This window comes from Sphaerodactylus townsendi, linkage group LG11, assembly GCF_021028975.2.
Source record: "Sphaerodactylus townsendi isolate TG3544 linkage group LG11, MPM_Stown_v2.3, whole genome shotgun sequence".
Classification (NCBI taxonomy): Eukaryota; Metazoa; Chordata; class Lepidosauria; order Squamata; family Sphaerodactylidae; genus Sphaerodactylus; species Sphaerodactylus townsendi.
This window is the reverse complement of record NC_059435.1, coordinates 18,718,919-18,745,070: the sequence shown is the minus strand read 5'-3', so window position 1 is coordinate 18,745,070 and position 26,152 is coordinate 18,718,919. Positions and strand designations below refer to the sequence as shown.

General features: G+C 41.5%; 1 protein-coding gene across 1 annotated transcript in view; it reads right to left on the bottom strand.

Moving 5' to 3' along the window:
* The window catches only part of INHBA (inhibin subunit beta A), a 29,261-nt gene extending 8,172 nt beyond the window's left edge, over positions 1 to 21,089 (bottom strand). The window contains exon 1 of the mRNA XM_048511322.1: positions 20,397 to 21,089. Coding sequence (XP_048367279.1) covers positions 20,397 to 20,784 — 388 coding nt within the window. The 5' untranslated portion in view covers positions 20,785 to 21,089. The remainder of the gene's footprint in view (positions 1 to 20,396) is intronic.
* Between the last annotated feature and the right edge of the window lie 5,063 nt (positions 21,090 to 26,152).

Genomic DNA, 26,152 nt, shown 5'->3' with positions numbered 1-26,152 from the left:
TTGCAACCAAAAGGAAAAGCAATGTCTGTGCTTGCATAGACTCCACAACTCAAACAAATAAGCAAACCTGAAATCTCACTATGTGTAGCAAACCCTGGCCAGAGATAGCTAGGGATGGGAAGCGCATCTAGGATACATGCTATTGCAAATCCCCCCCATCCCCTGCTAGACACCAGTTGTGCTTGCCCATTCAGTAGGCTGATCAGACGCCCTGCTTTTGGCGGGACAGTCCCGCCTTAAAACAATTTGTCCCACGTCCTGCTTTTTCAAGTGTCCCGATTTTTGGAAGGCTGCCGCACTGCTTTCTGGGGCGCAAGGCAGGCAGTGCGGCAGCCTCCCACACGCGCGGCCACAGGGGCGCTCCCGTTTCCCGCCCTGTGACAGGGTGGGAAATGGGACCGCCCCAGAAGGCCATGCGCTCCTGTGGCTGCATACGCATGCGCGCGCGTGTGTGCGCAGCCACCCACCTATCTGCCCGTCCTGGTTCACAAAGGTGACCATCTGGTCACATTACCATTCAGGCCTACCTCATCACCTGACCAGCAGTCTTGGGGCAGGGCTTGGAGCAGAAAATATTCACCCCATCAGCTTGTCCACAGAAAGACACGAAGAGTAAGGCAGAACAAGCACCAAATATGAAAATGTTTATTAACAAAGTAATTGTATGAATATTTAAGTGGATATTTATTATGCAGGTACACGTTCTGACTGTTCCCTTTTTAGTTTTGCTGCAACTGTGGAAGACGGCAATCCATATGCTAGTTCTCCATTCTAAATTCAAATAGCCATTTTCCTTTTTTTAAAATCCTGCACCCTAAACTTGCACTCGACGGAGCTTTGGTTATATTGCTCCAAAACCTTCCCTCGGGCCTACTTTCCACGGACTTATTCTTAGGATTCCTAGCTGCCTGCTAATGGTGGTCAATCGCCCGCTGATTTGTGCTGTTGCCTGCCAACATTCGGCTGGTTGACAGGAAGAAGCAGGCCCACGGAAAGGGGAAGGGGCAGGGCAATGACACTACTTCCAGCTTGATGGCGAGGCTCAATGTTTTGGCACTCTCCCCCAAAACTCTATGGAAACCATTCATACAGAGTTTTGGGGCAAGTGCCAGAACTACCCCCTGAGGCGATGCCAGCACTTCTGCATCAAGCCAGAAGTGATGTCATTGTATGCGGGATCGGCTGGAAGTGACATCATCACACAGGGGTTCAGCATCAAGATGAAAGGATATCATCACAGATCACTAACCTTAAACCCATCTCCCTAAAGCTCCGACCGGTTGCATGGAGGGACCTAGCAACCCTCCTTTCTATATCTTGAAGACACTAGCACATGTATGAATACAGGTTTTTTCCATGAACTATTCAGGGCAGAATAAGGACACCAAAAAATTGCACCCAGGAGAATGCATCTCAATCTCATTTGACAGTTTCCACTTCCCTCCAGTTTTTGTCTTCCACACAGTGCTTCTTCCAGATCACATCTCTTCCTCCTCACGCTCTGTGAGTAACTAAGTGACTGACTGGACTTTCTCTTCTCAGACTCCTCCTGATTAAGCTCAGGCTGCCCTTTTATTTTCTCTTCAGCCAATTGAAACGTATTATTTCACAGGCTTTCCACTTGTAAGTTCAAAGGGAAAGATCAATGGTGGTGATTAAATAGCCCACTAACTGATGAGTCATAAGCATACTAAGCAGAAGCCAATCTTTTTGTCCCCTATATGTATGAGAGAGAAAACCACTCCCATGGAAACAAATGAAGAGGCATTAGTGCTGCACCTTGGCAGGCTGCCCAGAGGCCTACACTCTTTGTACCTTTGGCTCATTCCGCACATGCAGAATAATGCACTTTCAAACTGCTTTCAATGCTCTTTGAAGCTGTGTGGAATGGCAAAATCCACTTGCAAACAGTTGTGAAAGTGGTTTGGAAACGCATTATTTATAGCGGAAGGGGCCTTTATCTCCTTCACAGAAGTAAAGTCACCTCACATTTACTTCATAATTCCACAATGACTAAATATTAAATATTACTGATTTACAATTATTTACACCAGAAGCAGAGTGAGGGGGAACATGCTTCACCGGGCCTTACGCGCAGGCTGCCCAAGGCGCTCTACCATGCCCCCCCCGCCTCGCCACTTCTGCCCCGGAACGCCCCTGGTACACCCCCACCATGCCCCTGTAGGGGTGCACACAGTGCATTACGCAGCACCACCCAGCCTCCTTGGTGCTACGTCACTGATTTACACTCCTTATACCTTTCCACACAGGGGTTTTAGCCATTTCTCCACACCAAGGAAAACATAAGAAATCAATACCACCAGATAAGAAAGGTGCAACACTTTTTTTGGAATCGGGAATAATAATCTTTCAGATCTTCATAAACTTAGACTGATCCATGCTATAGGTCCGTGGTGGCGAACCTTTGGCACTCCAGATGTTATGGACTACAATTTCCATCAGCCCCTGCCAGCAGGGCCAATTGGGCCATGTTGGCAGGGGCTGGTGGGAATTGTAGTCCATAACATCTGGAGTGCCAAAGGTTCGCCACCACTGCGGGCTGCAGTAAAAAGCTACTCAGAAGCTTCAGCTAGTATAGACTCCGGTCGGTGACCTAAGATTCGTTGAGCTGACTCCCCAGATCTTCGTTATACTAGTGCAGGGGTAGGGAACGCAAATACTCCAATTAATTCGCAGACTCTGATTACATCGGCCTCCTGGCGCGGCGGTGGCCATGCTGGTAGGCTGATGGGAATGGACCAGGCTATCGGAAGCGCAGGATATGAAGTGCTCCAGTCTCTCCATTGGTAACCCATGAATTTCCAGGTACTGTTTTTAAGCTTTATGTCTAGGGTCTCTGCCTCTATATGCTTTGTGTCTTCTTAATTATTCTATGTACTAAGTTAACAAAAACAGAGCAACATTCTCAGTTTTAATACATTGTGAAACCTTTTATCATTATTCTTAGCAAAAGGAAAAAAGACAACATATTGTCACCTAGCTATGGACAAATGTTAGGAATGGGTTGTACAGTATGTCTTAGAATAATATTTTAGCATGTTTTTATGTAATCTTAATTTAAAACAGCATTTGCTGTGTGTGCGCGCATTTAATATCGTAACCTGGTGTAAGTTTATAAGTCAAATGCCATATAAATAAATAATATATAGTGTGAATCAAAGGGAGACAGATATTGTTTAAATATTATGAGAATAATCCACTGGAAAGTTGTCTTGTGCAAACCCATTCATAAAATGAATGTTCACAATGTTCCTCTGCTACTCCAGTTAATTTATCTGCGCCTTGCAAGCAGGAACGTTCTTGCGCATCGCATCCTAGAGAAAGGGTTTATACTCTGAAAATAACTGTATAGCAGAATTCAGATAATAATTTCTCTTGACAGATTTTTTCTTAAGGAAAAGTGCATTTGTTCAAGATATTTTTGCAAAGGGATATTTCCATCTCATTAACTGAGGAAGTTGTATTTGTTAACCTATAGAGTACTAAGGAGCTGCATGGCATAGTGGTTAAGTGCTTGCAATGCCACACACACGGTCAGGAGTTCAAGCCCCCTGTGGGTCAGATATCCTGGCAGCTGGCTCATGGTCAACTCAACTCAACCATCCATCCATTTCTTGGTTGGTAAATGAGTACCTAGCTCATAGCTTGAGGGTAAAGAATAGCTGGGGAAAGCAATGGCAAACTACCCCACAAAAATGGCTTGCCTATAAAATCACTGTTTGCAGTGGTACCCCAGGATCGGACACGACTAAAGGGGAAACGTTACCTTTTTAGAGCACTTTCAAACTCCTTACTAAACTATTTGCAATGGCAAGTGGTTAAATCATTGCACTGTGTCTTGCCCCTCTGCTCAGGTAAAAAAAAAAAACCCTTTGGAGGTGGAAGTTCAGTAGCTGCACATACGAATATGAAAAAGATATTGATTTTGAAAATAAAACCTCTGAGAAAAACCTATACATCTGTTAAATATAGTAAATATTCTAGCGTAGTTCCTTAATATTTAATGGCACTTATTTTGTAAATTAATAGCATTTCTTTCACATGAAGCAAGTACTTATAAGTATTTTAAAATTGCTAACTTTTAGCAATTTTAATTCAGAATTAAAATTTGCCACGTGACAAACTTTTACCTCAGAATTTGAAAGCTTTGAACTGTATTAACCTCTTGATTGATTCTATTTGGGCAGACTTTAAATATGAAAATTCATAAATTGTCAACTTCTGTATGCTAATTACCATTCCTCATTTTTATGAAATAATGTCAGATTTTAAAAAATACCTTAACATGTCAAATATTAAACATTAACCATCACACATAGTGACATATGATATCCCAGGGCTTTCAGGGAATCATGGGTGGTTATCCACATTCATAGTTAATAGTTTGAGTTTAACAGCCCATAGGCCATACCCATTTAAAAAAACTTTTAAGAAAAGTTTTAAAACCCATTTTTATAACTTTTGACAGAAAACGACAAAGCAGAATTTTGCCACATCTACTACACAATTTTGAGTTAGACTGTGAAGAAGCAACCTTAATGTCACAAACATCAGGGAAAATTTAGCTATCCGTTTAGTCAGAAACTTTTTCCTTTCTGCTTCATAATTAGGACAGTCAAAAAACGCATGCAAGGATGGTTCAAGTGCATTCATTTGACAGTCACAGAATCTTTGATTTGAAGGGGTTTGTGAATAATGGCCCTTCATCTCAGCTTTTGGGTGTCCATTACAGCGTGCTATCACATATGCTCATCTCAGTTTAGGGACTGTTAATATATAGAAATACAGCATTAGCAGTAGGTTAAGCTCATTCACTGTTCAACTGAGTAGCAGGTTGCCTGGAAGTTTATCAAAACCCTTCAATCAGATGGTCAGTAATTGTGGAAAGAAAGTTTGACAACCACTACAGGTCTTCTCTAGCAGGACACATTTTTAATTTTAACAATGAGAGTTGGTGAGATCCAACAGTCCATGTGAACTGAGCTTGCACCTTACAGCCTGCCCCAGCATCTTGGGGTTCTGTAGCAAATGTGGATAGTCAATGTGGAAAGCACTCTCTAGATGTAAAAAGTGCGACAACCACTATTATATGTATTAGCTATCAACACTGCCATGTGAAATAATTACATATTGTTATTGAATGTGGTTATACAGCAAGTCTCAGATACATAGGACAGAAATAAAATATCTATAGAATATCCATCAAATAAGTGAGCATTCGGAGAGTGTCTAGATAATAGTCAGCATTAAATTTCTCAGATGAGAATTTCGTGGAGCAAATTTGTTTCAGCTCATAACAAAACTTCTATCACATGTTGCATTTAGCTCAGGAGTAACCCTAAATTCTGCTCTCTTGAAACTTTCCCCAGATGTGACTAGTACAATCTCCACAGGACGACCTAAGAGTCTGTTAAGAGTAACATTTTCTGATGCAGCATAGTAAAATCTCACTGCTGACCTGCCGATCTGCAGAAAGGACCACTAACTTCAGACTATCGGCAGTCCCACGCATGTTTCTGTCTCTAACCATAACTTGTTTATGCCAGTAGCCCAATCATGGAAGCAGAATGTTGCGCAATGGAGCTGGATTTTGGTTACTGGAACCAACTCATAGGAATGAACAACCGCAGAGCCTGCTGCTCTTAATTTGATGTGCTGTGCCCATCATTACTGCAACAACAGTAACTCTTCTTTGAAATTAGGCATACAAACTTGCAGCTGATTTTGTTGTTAAATTCAGTGATGATTATTAGGAGAGGTAGCAGATGTAATCAGGCTAGGATCTTGGAGACCCAAGATTTGAATCTCTGCTCTGGCACAGACCTTACAGGATGGCCATGCGCCAGTCACTCTCTCTCAGCTTAACATACCTCCGCAGGTTGTTGTGGAAAAGAAAAGAATGTTGTAAGCCATGTTGGGTTCCCAAAAGTGGGGTATAAATGAGGTCAATAAAACAATTAAAATAAAATAAATGGTTGTGATAATAAGAAGGAAATTGCTTTTATAGAGACTTTAACTCCCTGAGTAATTTGAGTAATTTCTCTCAAAGGCCCTTCTGCACAGGCCAATAAACCCACATTCCCCCCCCCCCAAAAAAAAGGGTTATTGGAGAAGTTATTGGAGAAGTGCACTATCTGCGATTCTCTTGTTTTAATGTGTTTTGCAGCCGCTCGCAAACGGCTGCCCCAGGAAGCGCTTTACTCAGCCACGCTTCCTGGGTTTTAATAGTCCCCACCCACAGCCTTCCAGCAGAGGGAGGTGCATTTTTTTAAAAGCCACACCTCCATGCGAAGGCGCGATGGCAGCCCGCGTTGCACCTGCGGGCTCCGCTGCCTGCTCGAAGGCATGCGAATGCGAAAACAGGGGAGCGGGTTACTTTATCCCGCCTGCAACCCGCTCTCCCTGTGCTGTGCAGAAGGGGCAAAACTGTAACTTTCTGTAGTTATAAAGGTTAAGAAAGGCTGTTCTGTGGCTTGATCAATAGAGAATGAAGACAATGAAATATGAATAAATTAGGCTCACGGGCTCAAACGTTACAGAGAATTGGAATTGTGCTATGGAGTTCTTCTTCCTTCTCCCCTCTTGCTCATGGCTTCTTTTTTTTTTAGTTTCTGTTGCAGTGCAACAGGTAGAGAAGTTTTATTTAGATCTTTTAACCATCTTTTGCTATGATTACGTAGTGCTTTCCCTTCCAATCAGAACTGATGGTTTAAAACAGTGGTTCTCAACCTTCCTAATGCTGCGAGCCTTTAATATAGTTCCTCAAGTTGTGGTGACCCCCAACCAGAGGTGGGATCCAACCAGTTCTCACCACTTCCCTAGAAGTGGTTACTAATTTTTTCTGAGGGCCGAGAAGGGGTTACTAAAGCAACCTCCCTGCCCAATAGGGACTGGAGGTGCGTGTGTGCAGTGGCGCCACTGTTTGAATCCCACCACCATCGGAACCTGTTATTAAAATTTTTGGATCCCACCACTGCCCCCAACCCTAACATTTATCCATTTGGCGGATGGAGAACACTAATGCAGAGAGTCTTAGGCGACCCCTGTGAAAGGGTCGTTCGACCCCCAAAGGGGTCCCAACCCACAGGTTGAGACCCACTGGTTTAAAATCAGACATCACAGCAAACTGAGGTTAGCGCAAAGCAGAAGCGTAAGTTGGTAAGGGGATCGAATCTTCAGAATTATGGTCTGGAGAATCCTCTGAGTTTAGACTTTTTCAAATGAATGTTTTCCTTATTTGCTTTCTTTAACAATGAGGGGAAAAAACTCCATGAAGTGGAATGCCACCCACCTCTAGACCTGAGTGCTGTGACAGAAGGTGTATAAGTTTGCCTTCAAAAACAAATATCCACAGTTCTTAAAATTAAGCAACTGCTCTCAGTCATTGACCACAACTTTAAAAAATTGCACGGCACGAGGAGAAAAATAAGGGGGAATGAAGCTGCGCGAAAGGGAGAATGAGCACAGTCATGTGTTCTGATGACCTTCGAAAAGAGAAGATCTTGTCAAATCACTTATCTTGCTTACTACTATATGGTGTTGGAATAGAAACATCAGAGCATTTTCATAGAATAATATAAGAAACAGAAGGAATTTCTCTTAACAGAAGGAAAACTAAACTGAGTTTTCAAGTAGCTGTTTACCTGTAGTGAGTAAGAATAATTTCTGGGCAACCAGGCAGGAAAACAATCCGTCCGTCCACCCCGTCCCCCGCTTTATTTTAGACTATTGATGGGCAACAAGAAATTTCAATGGATGTGTTTTTTGGGCAGAGAAATAAAAATACGCTTTTGCTAGTGGCTGTTGCAGATTTATTTGCAAGGCTGAGCTGAAGCAACACTATCCAATAAATCATTAGGGGTTTCCTTCTGTTTGCTCTTGCGTGCGTTTGATACAGTACATCCCTCTTAGAAGAGTCCTATATCCCTCATTTCATCCACCGTGACAAGTAGACTAAATCCATCGTAATCTAACAGGCCGTATGAGATTTTTTTTAAAAAAATAAGCCAATTCCCCCTCAGGCTTCTTCTGCACATGCAGAATTATGCACTTTCAAACCACTTTCACAATTGTTTGCAAGTGGGTTTGGCTATTCCGCACAGTATTCTGGCCAAGTGGATTGAAAGTGGATTGAAAGTGCATTATTCTGCATGTGCAGAAGGGGCCTCAGTCTCTCATATGGTCTTCCTACCTTTAACACAGGGGCCTCATATGGTCTTCCTACCTTTAACATAGTGGTCTTCCTACCTTTAACACAGGGGCCTCATATGGTCTTCCTACCTTTAACACAGTGGTCTTCCTACCTTTAACACAGGGGCCTCATATGGTCTTCCTACCTTTAACACAGGGGCCTCATATGGTCTTCCTACCTTTAACACAGTGGTCTTCCTACCTTTAACACAGGGGCCTCATATGGTCTTCCTACCTTTAACACAGGGGCCTCATATGGTCTTCCTACCTTTAACACAGGGGCCTCGTATGGTCTTCCTACCTTTAACACAGGGGCCTCGGTCTCATAAAGGTCTTCCTACCTTTAACACAGTGCATGCCACTTATTCCTAAATTGTTTACCACAAAAAGCTCCCTGTACGAAAAATTACAGTGCAACCCCGTCTAGATTTACTGCACCACAAACCAACTGGAATTAACAGGCTTATACTCAAGGAAACCTGCACAAGACTGCAACAATAAAATGGTGTCCAATACTGGAGATTCTCTGCCCCCAGCTAATGGCTGCTGCAGATGGATGAAGAGTTAACTGAGCTCCCTGCCCATTTCGGTGGCTATCTTAAGAGTAAAATACTGGAAATAAGGACAACCCCTGGAGCAGTGAAGTAAAAATGGCTCTGGAGCAAACCAAACTGGGTCACTCATCTCAGAAGTGCCTCCGTGGTGGATATTAGCTCAACCATATGCAGTGATGTTCAGCGTTCACTAGTTGTCTTTTTTCACACTGCTGCTAAGTTTCAGGAGGAGGCAACAATTGGTGAATTGACACAAATTACTACCGCTGAAGAAGATTCTGAGCCATGTTGCCCCTAAAGTGCCAACAAAGTTGCTTGAGCTTGGTTATGAGGTACAGCAGGCCAAAATAACAGACTGGGGAACAGCCACCAAAACCGCCATCGCCTTCATGTTTGAATGAGGCTATGACTTAGTGCCAGGTTGTACATTGTAGGCATCATATAGAGGTCACTTTCACTTGCTCCATTTACAAGTTATTATTATGATGTGGTTCTTTGTGGCAACCAAAATGCCACTGCTTACCACAAGTCAAGAGCACAAGTAGTTCCCATTGCCATCCAGCTCTTGAAATCAGAACTGTCATTTGTCTCTTAAGACCAGAATATGATTTTAAGGAAGGAACAATTATAGCACAACCCAAGGTCATACCTACTTTCTTGGAAGTTCCTCCTTGGAATCAAAAAAGAAATGTTATATTAAATTCTCATCTGGGCTTCAGACTCCGTCAGTCAAAAGCTCTTATAAGATGAATCACTTCTCAACAGTTTGTAGTGATGTGCTATCCTCCCACAAAAATGTGCTGTAGGTTGTAAAGAATTCAACCCTCAGCTTGTAGTGTTGTGATAAACTTATCTATAGCTTTTGGTATGGGAATGCACGTAGTAGGAAAAACATCAGCATGAATTTCTCCAAGAGTTACCTGCTGGCATAAGTTTCATACCTCCCCACCCCACCCCAAATTCTATACACCTGGTGCATCTTGCAAGTGGTTCATCTGAAATGACAGGTTGTTCATTTCCAGTCACCCTGATCTTGTCTGTGTCCTGTCTATATCCTGTAGAAAGCCTTGAAACCAGCAGAAGACATGGAGTGAGGAACAAGTCACTTCCGAGAAACACCTCTCTAAAAATTGTTCAAATGCCTGTGGTTTTACCATAGAGTTTCGGCCAATTCCTAGAGAGGACTGGTGTAACTTCTGGTAAAAAACCAGACATGGAATCAGTCCTTTTTAGGAACTGCTGACGTTCATAGAGAAGTATGACATCATTTCCAGGTTTTTCCAGAAGTGGCATCTTGCTAGGCAGTGACCATTTTTATTTGATTTTTCTCCGGCTGACACATTGAACAGTGGCAGGAAATACAGTGGGATGCCCCGCCTCCATTAGGGGCTTGGCATCACTACATACTCCCCCTCCCGCATATCTCCTATCAAAGCGCCCATCCCTTAACCATAGCCCTCAGGTTTTTGAAAATACATGGAGAGGTGGGGTCAGTAATGCAAACCTGAATTTACCATAAAAAATAACAACTACTTTTGTTTTTCTCTTCACCGTACTACACTGGTGTGCAAGCTTGAAATAGCAAGCAGCTTTTATTCACATAGCGAAGTACAGAGCAACCGATATGCAACTGATACTACTTCTGTGTGTTTTTGTGCATGTTCACAGAAAAGAGTGGTAGTGTAATCCTTAACACAGTCACACCCTTCTGAGCACACTGACTTTAGTGGACGCAGAGCACTGTAACTCTTCTTATCATTGCATTGTAAATGTGTCACAGAGCTGTACGGTCCAAAGCGTGGTTTAGTATGATTCATGTTCTCCATATGCTTAAATCCCAGGCTGGAAACTTTTTCATTCTTCATAATTTTTCTACAGGAGAAGAGAAGGCGTAGATCAAGGATGCACATATGTGTTCCATTTCTGGCCTGGAATTCAGTTTGGGCCAGATCCTCAAGGTGGCTTCCTATTGAGGTAATCAATGCAGATCTGATTACTAAATGTTTTTTTTAAAAAAACTAATCACTACCTCTGTTCACTCCTATTTTTTCCCAAAATCCTCTGATGGAAAGTTTTGCTATGTCCCTTTTAAGAACATAAGAACAAGCCAGCTGGATCAGACCAGAGTCCATCTAGTCCAGCTCTCTGCTACTCGCAGTGGCCCACCAGGTGCCTTTGGGAGCTCACGTGCAGGATGTGAAAGCAATGGCCTTCTGTGGCTGTTGCTCCCGAGCACCTGGACTGTTAAGGCATTTGCAATCTCAAATCAAAGAGGATCAAGATTGGTAGCCATAAATCGACTTCTCCTCCATAAATCTGTCCAAGCCCTTTTAAAGCTATCCAGGTTAGTGGCCATCACCACCTCCTGTGGCAGCATATTCCAAACACCAATCACACGTTGCGTGAAGAAGTGTTTCCTTTTATTAGTCCTAATTCTTCCCCCCAGCATTTTCAATGAATGCCCCCTGGTTCTAGTATTGTGAGAAAGAGAGAAAAATGTCTCTCTGTCAACATTTTCTACCCCATGCATAATTTTATAGACTTCAATCATACCCCCTCAGCCGCCTCCTCTCCAAACTAAAGAGTCCCAAATGCTGCAGCCTCTCCTCATAGGGAAGGTGCTCCAGTCCCTCAATCATCCTCGTTGCCCTTCTCTGCACTTTTTCTATCTCCTCAATATCCTTTTTGAGATGCGGCGACCAGAACTGGACACAGTACTCTAAGTGCGGTCGCACCACGGCTTTATATAAGGGCTTTTGCCCTTTTGCCTTTACTGTCAGGTTTCTGGTCCTTCCATTACCCTATGGAAGTGTTTATCCTTCTGTATGCTGTCCCTCTGAGTTTGGCTGTGTAAATTACAAAACTGTGAAAGAGTATCTGGTATGTTTAAAAATGTTAACAATTTACAACAGACTTTTTTTCCAAAGTGAAGAAACTCTGACTTCTTCTACTAACTGCCTTATTGTATATGTATATTAACTTCGCCAAGGGAATAACCTTGTAGTGTAAGAGAGCCCAGCTACTTCAAATTTCCATTATTCAAGTCTGTTTAATTTTAAGTTGTTCTATTTTACACTGAAAGTGAATGCGTTTTTTCCCCATATAAGGCAAGCTGTTGGTTTTACAGTAGCTTACTTTTTGACTGTGTTTAGGTGTGTGTATATATAACGTATGTAACTAATGCAACTGCACTAAAAATGCTCTTAGCTTAGCTGGTTGTTTCATTCCCTAGGAGGCAATGAAAGAGATGTGATTAAAACGTAATTTCTTATGATGCAAGAAGAGTAATTTCTTATGATGAAGTAACCATTCAAAACTCTTGCCAAGGTCTCTTGTCTGTATAGATTTATACCGATCCCTTACGCACTAACCATCTTGTAGGTACTTCGCAAAAATGACCAGGTGGTGGTAGGTGACTGCAAATCTAGTGATACTTTCCTGCGAGTAAGACCCGCTGCGTGAAATTGATCTTATTTCTGAGTTGACCTGCTTAGTGGAGGGTAAGTTTTTTCCTACACCATAATGGTGTCCCCAGCTACCATGCTTTATTTTTTTATTTTAGGAGTAAATAGTAGCCATATTATACAGATCTTTTAGCTTTCCAGGTGTTTTATGCCCCTTGTTTTTATGTGCTTTTATGTTTTGAGTTCTTATTGATTGGATTAATAGTCTGACTTCATGTTTTTATTGTTTGGGTTTTTTGCTCGTGAGGCACCTCAAGCTACCCTGTAAAAAAGCAGCATATTTTTGAAAACATAAATTCACAAATATGAGAAAAGATGAAAATGTTTGCTCATGGTCACCACTGGGTGTTGAAATCTGGCTCCTACACATGAAGACCCAGTTTCTTAGGAGAATAAGTTTTGTTCTCCCCATCTCTCATTCCATAAAAATCAGGGAAATCTATTGGCCTCTGGATCTCACCCCCATCATCTTATAGTCCCACCCATCAGGTCTATTTTTTAAATCACAGGTGTCAAATTCGCAGCCCTCCAGATGTTATGGACTACAGTTCCCATCATCCTCTGCCAGCTTGATGCTGGCAGAGGATGATGGGAACTGTAGTCCATAACATCTGGAGGGCCACGAGTTTGACACCTATCTAGATTGTGACAGAGATGAAATATTCACAACTGGCATATCGCTCGCATGCAAACGAGGCTGATATCCAACTCAACCTTTTTTCTTCTCCTTGATACATTTTCTGGGTCTTGCCACTACATTATAAGTTTTTGCTAGCAGTGTCTGCTAACAAAAAATTATTTCGTTGTGGCCACTTTACTTCTTTGGTACTCCTAAACCCTCAGCTTCTTTAACTTATGTAATTATAGTTATCCCTCCCACATTGCTGGGGTTAGGGGTGTGGTGCCCCCTTACCCGGCGATCTGGAAATCCGCATAAAAATTTTTGGCCCTCCCTTTGCATCAGAGAATAAGTTTGAATTTTTCTTTTCCTGTTATTTTAACTTTAAAAAAGAAATTGTGTATATTTATGATATGATATATTTATGATATTATTACAATACTGTACATATATTTTGTGCATTTCTCAGTTTTCAAACTTTTTTTGTTCTGTCTGCTGGCCTTCGTGTGTTGTCTGCAGCTTCTGCAAAACTCCTCCGAAATTCCCATTTAATTTCTTACGTTGACCCGCAATATATCAAAACCGTGATGGGGAAAGTCACAATGTGGAAGGGGTAACTGTATGAAGAAACACCAAACAGATGGCGGAGACACACAGGGGGACCTGAATTCTACAAATGACCGGCAGTTAAAAGATCACTTATCACACAGACTTGTTAAAGACACTTCATGCCCGCAAAGTTCAGCTGCTTATCTGGCACTTCAATATCCTCCTCTGCCACAGAATGACTTAAAATATTCACCATCAGCTCACTAATGAAATGGGAAACACAGGACCAAAATATCCTTCGTTTGAAAGGTTGTCTTTCGTTTTGAACTTCAAAATAGCGTGCCCCTTTATTTCCAGCAGCAGATGCAAAATACAGTCTGCCTGCTCTATTCTGTCCTGTCCCGGAAAGAATTTGCAACATATGAGAATCCTGTTCATGTCTTTCTAGTTAGGCAAACTGAATAATCTAAAGGCTGTTTCTTGACTGGAAACCTTGCCTTGCCTTATGGAAGGGACTCTGACACAAAAGTTTTAGCTGCAGCAAATTTTGAAGGAGACCACAGCAAGAAACCAGCTGGCATCATGTTTGGACTCGGAAATGGCACATAATAACATGTATGTATTGCTTTGCTTCATTTATACTCTGCCTTCCCCTTTAACAGGTACCCAAAGCAGCTTACATTATTCTCCGGTCCACCATTTTATCAATTTATCTTACCATTGTAATGCAGCTCAGGCTGAGAGTGTGTGACCGGCCCAAAATCATTCAGCAAACATTGGTTGCGGAGTATGGATTCGAACCTGGATCTCCCAGATCGTAATCATATACTCTTACCACTACACCACCCTGCCTTTCAGTGTCACAACAACAGCTTTTGGCTGTGACCAACTGGTCATGTTCTGTGACTTACGTGGGAAGATCGGTAATTCACAGGGTATTTCTTTTACTAGGTTTTTTTTATTCCTAAGCAAAAAAGGCACTGATGTTTTGAAATTAATAACATGGGATTAGTTGCAGCTAATTTTTTATGCTGTTTTTCATGAGCAAGAATGATTTCAAATGGATGAGGGCTGTTGCATCTCAAATACTGCACTATGTACCTGTCACTTTAAATTCTACACTGCTCACATAAAGTTGGATGACAAGTATCAGCCTTTTGTTTACAGAAGACTAAGCTATAACAAGTAGAGGGTATTAAAATTACTTGCAAACAATTTGGATTTAGCTCCAATGTATTTATTTACAATTCGCTTATTTCATTTTAGCTCCACCTTTCTCACCCATGGGAATATAACCCCAAATGGCTTATATGGTTCTGCTCGTCTTCATTTTATCCTCATAAAACCCCTGTGAGCTGAAAGTTGGACCCAAGGTCACCCAGCCCTCATGGCAGAGCAGAGGTGCACACCTTGACCTCCCAAATCCTCGTCTGGCACTCAAACCACTATGCCTCACCATGCCTTCATAAACACACCTCTCCCTCCAAGATAAAGACATGCACATCCAGGATATGAACAATTATTAACTTTTCCATCCACATCATTTGTACATAGAGACTAGGCTAATAGAGTTGCATAAATATATCTGTAGAAGCATAATCACTCCTAATTACACATCCACTCGTGCATGCAGGCCAAGGAAGGAAGGTATAACCCATGGCCAGGCCTCAGTTACCCTGAGAATGTCCACTTAGCAATGAGCAAGAACCAGCAAGGCAAATTACATTAATGGCATCGCCAGGCTTTTCTTTGCCTCCTTCCTATATCGGTATCCATCTAACTTTTGAAGATTTGGGGGATGCAGCCTGAGGAGGGTAGGGTTTGGGGGAAGGCGTGGGACTTCAATGGATATAATGCCGTAGAGTCCACTTTCCCTAGTAGCCATTTTCTGCAGGAGAAATTGTCTCCGGGAAATCAGTAGTAATGCTGGGAGATCTCCAGCCACTGTCTGGAGGTTGGCAACCCTAGGAGAAGGACAGAACCCGGCCTAAGCCTTGCCTTTTTCTCTTCAAAGCTACAGGCCACAGATAGGTCAAAAGGTTGATCATAGGCCTCTAGCCCCAAGTTGTAATTGCACTGTGTCTTAAACTGATGATTAAGGCAGAACAGAGCGTTCCAACCAAGAGCCGCCCGGCAACTGAAGGTACGGTCTCGTAAAAGCCTTCAGTGCTGAAAGCCAACCTAATCTGATACTATATGCAGCAGTTTCCTCGTCTGCACATAGTATTCAGGTGCATCCTAACAGAAGTAAAACCCAAATTATGAGTATTCCTGCTTAACAAAAAAAAAATCCAGGTTCTTTTGAGTATCCATCTATAACTGCACGTTTATACCTGCTCTCAGAAGTTCTCTTCTATGAGGACCCAAAATGATGTGCAAACATCCTCACTTGAATGAACAAACACACAACTTCCTTCCTTACTTACACCACGCTTGTATTCACAGCACAACTCCACTATATCTTTTCTAAGTCATATCAGTTAAATGGCAACAATTTGCCGTAGCATTTAAAAATTAGGTTTAGAATAATTGGTTTAATGAAGCAGTGAGTTTTTTTAAAAAACCAAATTGAGGTAAACTTGAAATAGTTTTTGAACGTTGAAAAAGAAAGCTAAATTTTGTGCAAACAAAAAGGGAGGGGGAGAGACAAAGAAAGAGAAAGAGAAAGGAAAAACTAAGCCCAGTTTACAAACTGAAGACATTTGCAGGGCTTTTTAAACACAAAAAGTAAATATGATCCTAGTCAATGTCTAACCTTTTAAATTCTAGGTCGATCAGCTTTTATCCCCCTACCCCTGGTCCCTTTTTTCTTTTTGCCCCGTTTTTTTTTAAATCACGTTATTTTTGCACTGGAGTTCACCACTTTCACCAGTTATGTTAGCTGAAGGAAACAAGTTGATCGCAGAAGCTGCAAACAAGCACCACAATGTTTGTATCCCAGAGCCAGTTGGGTTAAAAAGTGTACAGTTGTAGTGAAGCTAACCTGTAGAAAGCCTTTGGAGTGTGCCCTCTAGTGGCTATTATGCTTCCCTGTTATTTAGTATGACAAAGCAATTAGAAAGCGTGGAGTAATTTTTTGAAAGTAAAAGTAATCATTCCCTTTACCTCTGTCCATTTTCTTTAAAATGTGCATCTATTTTTTTATTTGCTAGTAAGTCTCCAAAAGGCAGAAAAAGATAAAAAGCAAGACTATAATCCTATACATGCTTACTTGAGACAAAGTCTGACTAGAATTGCTTACTGCAAAGCAGACTTTTAGGATCTGGTTATAACTTGGATCGCAAAGCATCAATCACTGTTTCCACTAGTTCCTGCGACTTCTCATCAGTCCTAATGATCAGAATGTCACTGCTACCTACCTTTCCCTGTTCATTATTGACTGGAATTAGCAACTTCATAGATTTGCCAGTATTTTTGAGCCGACCCAACATTGTCCAAAGGGCAGTTCCATATCTATTCGTTGTTCCCTTGACCAACTAAAGTAGTTACTGGATCATTCCAATTGGTTAATAAGCTCTAAAAACATGTTTTTAACAATAGTGGTCGACAAATTAGTTTATCATTGACTGTCGTCAAAGGAAACAATAACAATTGGTTATTTTCACAAGGAGTATTCCTTCGACCCTTTAATGTCTACTTAACTACAAGAGTTTTGGCACACTTAAGTTTGTGCCAGAACTGATCTATGTATATTCTTTTAAATTACTAATAAAATGTACATGTTCAACAATATTTTGTTAATATCGTTCTGAACGCTGAAACTGTAACAGCATATTTAGGACACCATATTTCCTGACACTGCAAATTGTTTATCCATATTCAAAGTCAGGAATTTCACAAAAATTTTAGCAACACCTGCCAAAAATTTGCCTGATCTCTTTGGTCTCAGAACACCTGTGCTCTGGGATGACCAAATTCAGTCTCCTTCCTCTCACTTTCTGTACCCTGTATCCTCTTGAACTGTATCCTCTTTAGTATTTGCTTCTCTCCTCTAAACTGCAAAGAGGAGTAGGTATCCAGATATAAACATGCTTGCCATTTATCAGATCTGTATTATACTCAAAATCCAGAAGATGCATCAATTATAAATGGTGAAATACTTCTGGTGAGGTTAAAGGGTTGTATAATTCCTCAGAGTACCCAGACAATGATATCAGATCTAGCTCCTCCTCTTGAGAAAGAGTGAGAGTGATTACTTCGGTTTTCCACAGTATTCAATTTACAAAGCTTAACGGTGTACTTCCATTCATTTTCACTGATTCTCTACTGCCGCCTTTTCAAATTGTGGTTGTTTTGAGTAACAGCACTATGAATGTCATTCTGCTAGAGGAAAAAAAATATTTCCCATCTCATACTGTTCCACTCAAATAGAACTGGAACATGTCCTAAGTTGGTTTTGGCCATTCAAGATCTTTCTTGGATCTCTGCCCTTTTTAATGGCTTCCCCCATAAGCACAGGCAAAATGTTAGATTTCCTTTCAATAGGACCGAAAGATAAAAGGAAGCTCGTGCTACTTTAGATGTTCACCTTTACCAAGTGAAGACCTATAAGAAGCTTCATATCACTAGAAATAGTGTAAGACCTGTCAGGAAAAATATTTTTAGATGAGTTGCCACATCAGTCTGTAGCAATAAAACTAAATTTGAGCACCTTCACATTCACATCATCAGGTATTTCACCGAATGGGATCTGAGCCACGAAAGCTTGTATCCTGGAAAATTTTGTCGGTCTTTAAGGTGCTACTGGACTTATTGAACACATAACCACATAGAATAATATTTTTATAGATTACTATACTCCCTAAGGATTAATGCAACCAGAAACAGTGTCCAAAAGCAAAGGTCCTTTGAGTAGATTTATGTCTGAGCTAAATAGCATTCCTTATCTGTTTTACACTACAATTTGAAAACCATACAACTGACCTTCAAAATTGCAGTTTTGGAAGAATTTGACAGGTAGAAGGAGATGACAGTGGAGGAAAAAGCAAATGGGTGGTTAGATTGACTGTATATAGCGGCGCCGGGCGGGGGGGGGGGGGAAGGAATGCAAAGACATTGAAGTACATAACCGTTACAGGAAAGGCCTAAATAAATTGATGCACCATGTGCTCTCCTGACATCAGGAAGAAGAGAAAATGAATACAGTTGTCATCACTGATGTTTCTACAATATGCCGTCTGAGGCTGAGTGAATATTTGATCGCAGTAACATGGAAAAACAAGTAAGTTGCAGGACTATTGGTCACTTTCTGGGCAATGGCACAGCAACTATTAATCATGTGACTGGGTAAGCCAATTGCGCTTAGAGCTTCCAGTTCAAGACGGTCACCTTTTAAGCATGTCACAGTTGCCTTTGGTGCCTAGTTTAAGCAGAAACAGTGCAAACTGCTGGAACTCACGCAGTGCCTAGAAACCACAGTTCATTCCATGTGTCTGTTCCCTCAGCTGAGAGAGAGAGAGAGAGAGTATTGTGGTAAACTGAAGGCAACGTCTGCCCATCAGATGGTCTGACAGTTTCTTAGCTCCTAACTACTCATTGCTTGAGTGAACAGAGCTGAGGCATTTCTGGTGATTAGAGGCACTGAGACATCCAACACGTCCTTTGATATGGAGGGCCGTGGATTCTTTTTTCTTGTTGCTAGAATAATCTCTCAGTGAAACAACTGATGTGATAAGGACGGCACTGACAAGGACATCTACCCCCCCAGGACTTCTTGTACAGTTGGGACTCATGCAGTTAGTGACGGGAATGCCTGCTCTTAAAGCTATATATGCTTCCCTGCTGCGGGTCTCTTTTCCTGCAAACAGAACATCTGAGTCAACAGGTTTTTCAGGACTGGAAATTTTTAGAGTTGCTTTAATTGTTTATATTTCTGCAGCAAACTTTTAAACAAAAATGCTCTGCGTGCCTGTGCATACTTTGCCTACCATATGCTGTGCTAAGCAAAACAATGACATTCTTTGCAAGCTGTCTTGGCAACAGAAAAATTGGTCTAACTGGGCAACACATTTCATTTCTGCAAAGTTTTCAAAGCGTCGGTTTTGAATCAGTGTAGCTTATATAGCAAAAGGTAGAGACAGGTAAACTGATTTGGTGGGTGGGTGGGAGATTGTGCAGTAATAGAAGCATCCTTGCCAGGTAATTAAATGTAGCGTACAAGCCAAATCTTGGTATTTATCCTTATAGAAAGGTGAAGTGAATATCTGGGTATTGTGAAGCAGTAGCGACGCAAGCAACTGCTGAGAAAGATCATGTCAGACACATCTTTCATTTTTTTAAGAATAGTGGAATAGTTCAAAACACACCCTATCAAGGTTGCATTCTTTGGCAAGGAGATCTTGGGAACACCACGCTCTCTCTCTCTCTCTCTCTCTCTCTCTCTCTCTCTCTCTCCAGTGTGCAAAAGTCAGCATTACAATTTGGATTGCCTACAAGTATTTGTCCTAGTTACTTCTGAGCTTTTCTGACAGTAGTGGTTAACACTTTTACTGCCCTGAAAATTCACTGGCAGGAGGAGCAACTGCTTATAAATATCTACTCTCACTTTGATGCCACCGCTAGCAGGTTTTTACTGAGGATCGGTACAGAAATTGCTTTTTGCCTTACCACTCGTCTTTGTTCCGGGTCTTTCTGAAAGCTCCCTCTTACGTTTTGTCAATCCTTTACAACCATCCCCCTAGAGAATCCAGTTCCCCCCCCCTCCCCCGACAGCCACCGTGTTCTTTCCAAAAATTGTGGCAGGAAGAACCCACTTTCTCGGGATTTCAGCCCAAGACTGTGAGATAGCTCCCCTCTCCTTGTCTGGCGGGCTTCAGTAAGTGTAAGCAACTCATCAAAAGCCAAGGCTAAATTCTAGAGAGCAAAAGTCTTTCCTTCTTCCCCTCCCTTCCTCCTCTCAACCTGTAACCTCACAGTGAGAGCATTGCTGTCGCGAAGCGAAGTTAACTGTGACTCTGGCAGGACAAAGTTGGAAATTCCCCCCCCCCTTTTATCACCCACCTGATTCTGCAAACGTGATGATCTCTGAAGTTTGCTCCACAAGTTCATTCATTTCTGTTCTTCTTCCAATATCATCCTCTATTTCCACATATCCGTCTTCTCTCACTTTCCCCACGTGGAGTTTCTTGATCGCATTTAAAAGTGCAGCTTTGGGCACCGGCTGAGTGATGTTCGGTCTGTCCCTCAAGTGCAGCATGTTCAAGATATGCTTCTTTACCGCTTCCACCATCTCCGGCTGGGAGTTGGACACATCCTTGGAGAGCGTGGCCAGGGCACACGATGGGCAAACGGTGACCGAACCGTGCCCCTCAGATCCTGGAGTTGGGGAGCTCCTCACTATAATCCAGCAGAGCACCCACAAAAATCCTCCCTTCAGAAGCAAAGGCATCCTGGCAGCAACAGCTGTGGTGATTCCCTTTTTTCTAAAAAAAAAAAAAGAAAAAAAAAGGCACTGCTTTTTCGTTTCTCCAAACACACCACCACTTCGCACGCAGTTTTTTTTTTCTCTCTCTCTCTCCCCCTCTTCCTTTCTTTCCTCTTCGGCAAATTCTCTGGCGCAAGAGCAAAAAAGTTTGCTGTGAAGTTTTCTTTGCAGGTTCTCTCCCTCTGAATGCAGTAAGTGCTGTGGATGTTTGTGACTGTCAGTAAGAGGAGTTCTGACTCTCTGTCTCAGAGTGGGAGAGACACACACTGAGAAAGAGAGAGAGAGAGAGAGAGAGGAGGAGGAGGAGGAGGACCGATTGGCCTAAAGTGAGTGAGTGAATGAGAGAGGGAGGGAGTTTTTGTCTGTGAGTAAAAGCTATGATTAGGAAGGGGGAGGAACAGACCATATTCTGACAGGCTGCCTTCCTTATGCTCGCAGCGCTATAACGCACACCTCTCCTTGGAGTATCCCCACTACGTTCTCTGCCTTTCCCATCCCTGCTTTTCTGTCCCCTTTTCTCTTTTGCTGCAGTTAAGTTCGTCCTGTCCCCCCGGCTCCCCCCCCCCTTCCCAGCTTCAACAGCTTTACCCGGTTTCCATTCTTAGTTTCTTCAAGAGTGCCTCAGGTTAACAGAGCAGGATGAGAATGAATGAAGGGGGGGGGGGGGGAACCAGCCCTTTTAAGTCAGCACTTGCTGTAAGGAAATGCTGTGTAATGTGTGACCTGGAGTCAGGAGAAATATCTTACCAGGGCAGAGAAGAGGATCCCGCTTGTCCAGCCTCTCTTAGATGCTGTAGGTTATTGACGCTGGCGAGACATCTGAAGGCATTAAAAAAAAAAGCATTTTAGGGGTCCTATAACATGCTCCATATTTCTCAGCAGTGGGAAACAGAGAGGCACTGAAAGGTCTGAGCGGAACCTGTCTGTGTTCTGTTCCCAAGTTCTGTGTTACAGTTCTTTGCGGAAGGGGCCAACAAATACATTCAGAATGAAGTAATACTGCCAAAACTGTCCGCTGCTGCCAAACCTAGTCCTTTCTCAATTTTAACAAACTTGAGGCAAATCCATGTTGATCCCAATAGTCATTTTTGCCTAAGTAAAAAAGTTGGGTCAAAGATTAGTGAGGTCACAAATGCTAAGTTTTTAATCCAAGGTCCAGTTTAACTTCTTTCAGAAGTGGTTCCTGATCTCCTAGAAAGGGTTTTCCCCAATCTATAGCACTCATTCTAGATATAATAAAACATGAGAGGAAAAAAAAATGTATCGTTAAGCCAGATTTTCCTTTAGGGAACTTTTGCTAAATCCTGTAGTTGTATATTTATCAGAGATTCAGGCCCTTATCTGATATTTCAGAAATCCTTACATGACTCACGGTTTATTCTGGACAGACATTTTTGCTGTTCTTCTTGAATTTAATTCATATTGTTTGAAACTTTTACTTCATTTATTCATAAAGCCATTCCACCTCAGCCAACTTACATGTGATATGCTCTTTAGTTTCTTCTAAGACATTCAATATCTTTTATGCCATAGAAACATCTTTCTTAATGTAGACGAAGTCCTGTGAATTTCAATAAGATAGCTAGAAAAGTCAGTGAAAGAAAAGTAACAAAATACAGGTTCTTTACTGGAACAGTCTGAAGAAAACAATTTAAAGACATTTGAAGTTCTACTGACCTTTTCTAATTCTTCACCTTGGACAATAGATGTTCTCTGACAGTGAAAGGAGAAAAAATAATTTATTTTCTTTATTCTGCTTCGATCCCTGTGAATCGCACCTTCTAGATTTTGATGTGGCTTTGCTTAATAAATACCAAAAAAAATCTAATGTACATTTTTCAATGCAGTAATGGTACAACAGTTTGCATCCTTTTAAAAACAATCTGACTTTGTATTTTCCAGAGAAAACTTCAGAAGTTTTTAGAGAGAATGTGAGGCTTAATTTTTTTAAACCTTTCTGACTCATAAGCCTCTCTAGAGATCCTTCTCATAGTAATTTAAGAACTTTTTCAGATTCTTCAGTCAAGTTTGAACTATACAGCTTTATACTGAACTTCACATATGTACGCGTTCTTACTCATGGAAATCTGTGTTGTGGGCTGAAGCATTGCCCAATTGACTAGTCCCTTATTACATCAGTGTATGAGTGTTTTTTCCTGTGTGAGACATACCTTTATCTAATGGAAAGTCCTATTTGCCTAGTGTGACACAAACCTTTGTGTATTCATTTAAAGCTGAACTCTACTGAAGTTATTTCCAAGTAAACTTATACAGATGTGGGCTGCACATTCTCCATGCTCTTGAAGACCACACCTTGGACAAAAATTAAGCCAGACTAAAAGCAATAACGAATTGACCACTGGTTCTCAAAAGTTCTGTTTTAAGTAGGTAGAGAAGCAAATGAATGGGCTGTATTTACATAGCTGGACCAACTTTGTCAAGTTACTGTTGATTTTAGTCTCATTTTATTTACTCAGTGGCATCAGTTGATCAATTCTTAGAGAACACTTTTTACGTTCTTATCAAGTAAGAGGTAACTGAAGATTCTGTCTGAAAAATATTAAATTATAAAAAGCTAGGGAGGCTAAGTTATGCAGATTGATTCAACATTAGGCATGGTCTTCTCTAAGCTAGGAATTTTTGGAATCAGAAATATTGAATGGAATGGTAGGTACATGGGGGAAGGACCACACTCACTGTCCAATTATAGTTACAGTACCAATGTTTCTAAAGTTGTTGAATAATTAAAAAATACTTCTTGGCTAAAATGGATTGATTTGATCCAACATATGTAGCAAAAAATGATCATTAACTCTACTAAAGTCATATGTGCCAGCCAATCTTATGCAATTTTTTTTACTTAGCAGCAATTCAGTGGGAATAAATGTGCATAGACTTGAAGTTTGTAGGTTTACAATGACTGTTTTAGAATTGATTTTTATGAGCTTACTTTTGGGGGGGGGGTTATTATTTTATAAGCTGCCTTGAAAAACAAAAGAAGTGGCATATTAATAGAATAAATAAGAGGAAACTTCAAAACAAAATGGGTATTCAGCTTGAACCAGGATTGGATACTGCCTTTTCTTATATGGCAACATTGTTGACAAAGGGCCAAATCCCACTGTCCATGTTCATTTGGAATGCCCACTGGCTTGAAGAAGAAGAAGAAGAAGAAGAAGAAAAAGAAGAAGAAGAAGAAGAAGAAGAAGAAGAAGAAGAAGAAGAAGAAGAAGAAGAAGAAGAAGAAGAAGAAGAAGATGATGATGATGATGATGATGATTGATGATGATGATTCCTATGTTTCCTGACAGAACACACTGGTTATTTTGAGTTTCTGATGAGCTCAATATGGGGATGAGTTACTTTTGAAATAGGAAAGAATTGAATAGTCATAGAAAAGAATATGGAAAACCATCCCACAAAGGAATCCTTAGATCGCTGTAGACTACTCTCTAAAGATGAGTGGAATGGGGAAGGGGTGATGAATAACAAGCCACATTCTTATGGCAAGTTTGGTGGAATGAGCAAAATTTGGGAGCTAATGACAAACATATGACCAGATAAGTTGTCTTGTTTTTGAGGTTTAATATGCTACAACAAGCACATCAGGGCACCTCATGCTTTAGACTAGAAAGCTGAATGTCTTGGTAATATTTAAAATGATAATGGAAACAGGTTTTTCCCTTTTTTGTGAAGGCAATCGGGGGGGGGGGAGGAGGTTGATTTCTTTGCACCTAAGTCTTTATTATTAAGACAAAATGTTCATGGGTCGGATCCAGAGAAAAATAGAACTTTTCACCAGTTCCTTCTTCCAGCTACAGACTATTCTTGGGTTCTTTCTCGGGGTCTCCTGTCCTAAAGGAACGGCATTTCATGGAAATCAGTGGAATGCAGTGGGAGGTAGGACAGTTCCATTCCCCTGATGGAAAATTTAGTTAGGATCTAACTCCCAAATCTAGAATTTTAGAATAAACCAAAGGAAGTGTTTCAGTACAGCATTTTCCTTTGGAACTGTATATGGCTTTTCAATTTACAATTTTCTCCTAACCAAAGGCAACAATGTTCAGAGAATCATTTCCACATCAGGTTCTTGGCTAAGGATTAACTACGCATCCTGTGACGGAATCTTTCTGAATTGTAGAGGATTCTGGGAAGTAATCCAGAGCACATGACGTCTATCAGCTCATTGGCTCCGATGGCTGGTCTGAAGGCTACGCACTGAAAGAGCATCCTATAATAAATTGAATTATGCCTTATGGAGGAAGAATTGTAGTGGTGGGTGAACTCACCAGGGGTATCTCAGGGATACTTGGCTGCAGTTACTCATCTTCTCATTGATGAGCCCATGATAAGCTTTTAAGCAGTGGGTCCTAGCAGAACATTATTGGTTCAGTTTTGGCACCATACACACATACGTAGTGCACCTTATTGGTATGAACGGTAAAATATGTCCATGGGCTGCTTGCTTCCTGACACCTAATGAGGACTCAGAATATTTCCTTCCTGCCCAACAGGCACCACTTTCTTGTCTGAAGACACAATACTAGAACCAGGGGACATTCATTGAAAACGCTGGGGGGAAGAATTAGGACTAATAAAAGGAAACACTTCTTCACACAACGTGTGATTGGTGTTTGGAATATGCTGCCACAGGAGGTGGTGATGGCCACTAACCAGGATAGCTTTAAAAAGGGCTTGCACAGATTTATGGAGGAGAAGTCGATCTATGGCTACCAATCTTGATCCTCCTTGATCTCAGATTGCAAATGCCTTAGCAGACCAGGTGCTCAGGAACAGCAGCAGCAGCAGGCCATTGCTTTCATCTCCTGCAAGTGAGCTCCCAAAGGCACCTGGTGGGCCACTGCGAGTAGCAGAGTGCTGGACTAGATGGACTCTGGTCTGATCCAGCAGGCTAGTTCTTATGTTCTTATGTAACATTTAAATTGAGGTGTATGGTTCAGTGAGCAAAGATTCCAAATTCTGTGCCATCTGGGACCTACACATGTGAAATGGTATGTAATCTGTTCAAACATTATGCCCCTACATGTGAATCCAGAGAGACTGGAAGCAGAAAGTGTAGCTTCCCTTCCTTTAGATGTGCTGGTGTAACCTCAGCTTGTGGGTTCTGTGGGGCAGTACTTGGAAGGAGTTGCAAAGAACCAAATTTAAACAAAACAGTATACTTCTCTTTACAAATAACATTAAACATCAACATTTAACATTACAATTCAAGGCCCTGTTCAGGTTGCATTTCAAGTCCTTCTAGTTACAGTCTACTGATACTGCCAAGTCCAATTCTTCTGTGCAAGTGGGTTGGCTCCTGAAGACTCCA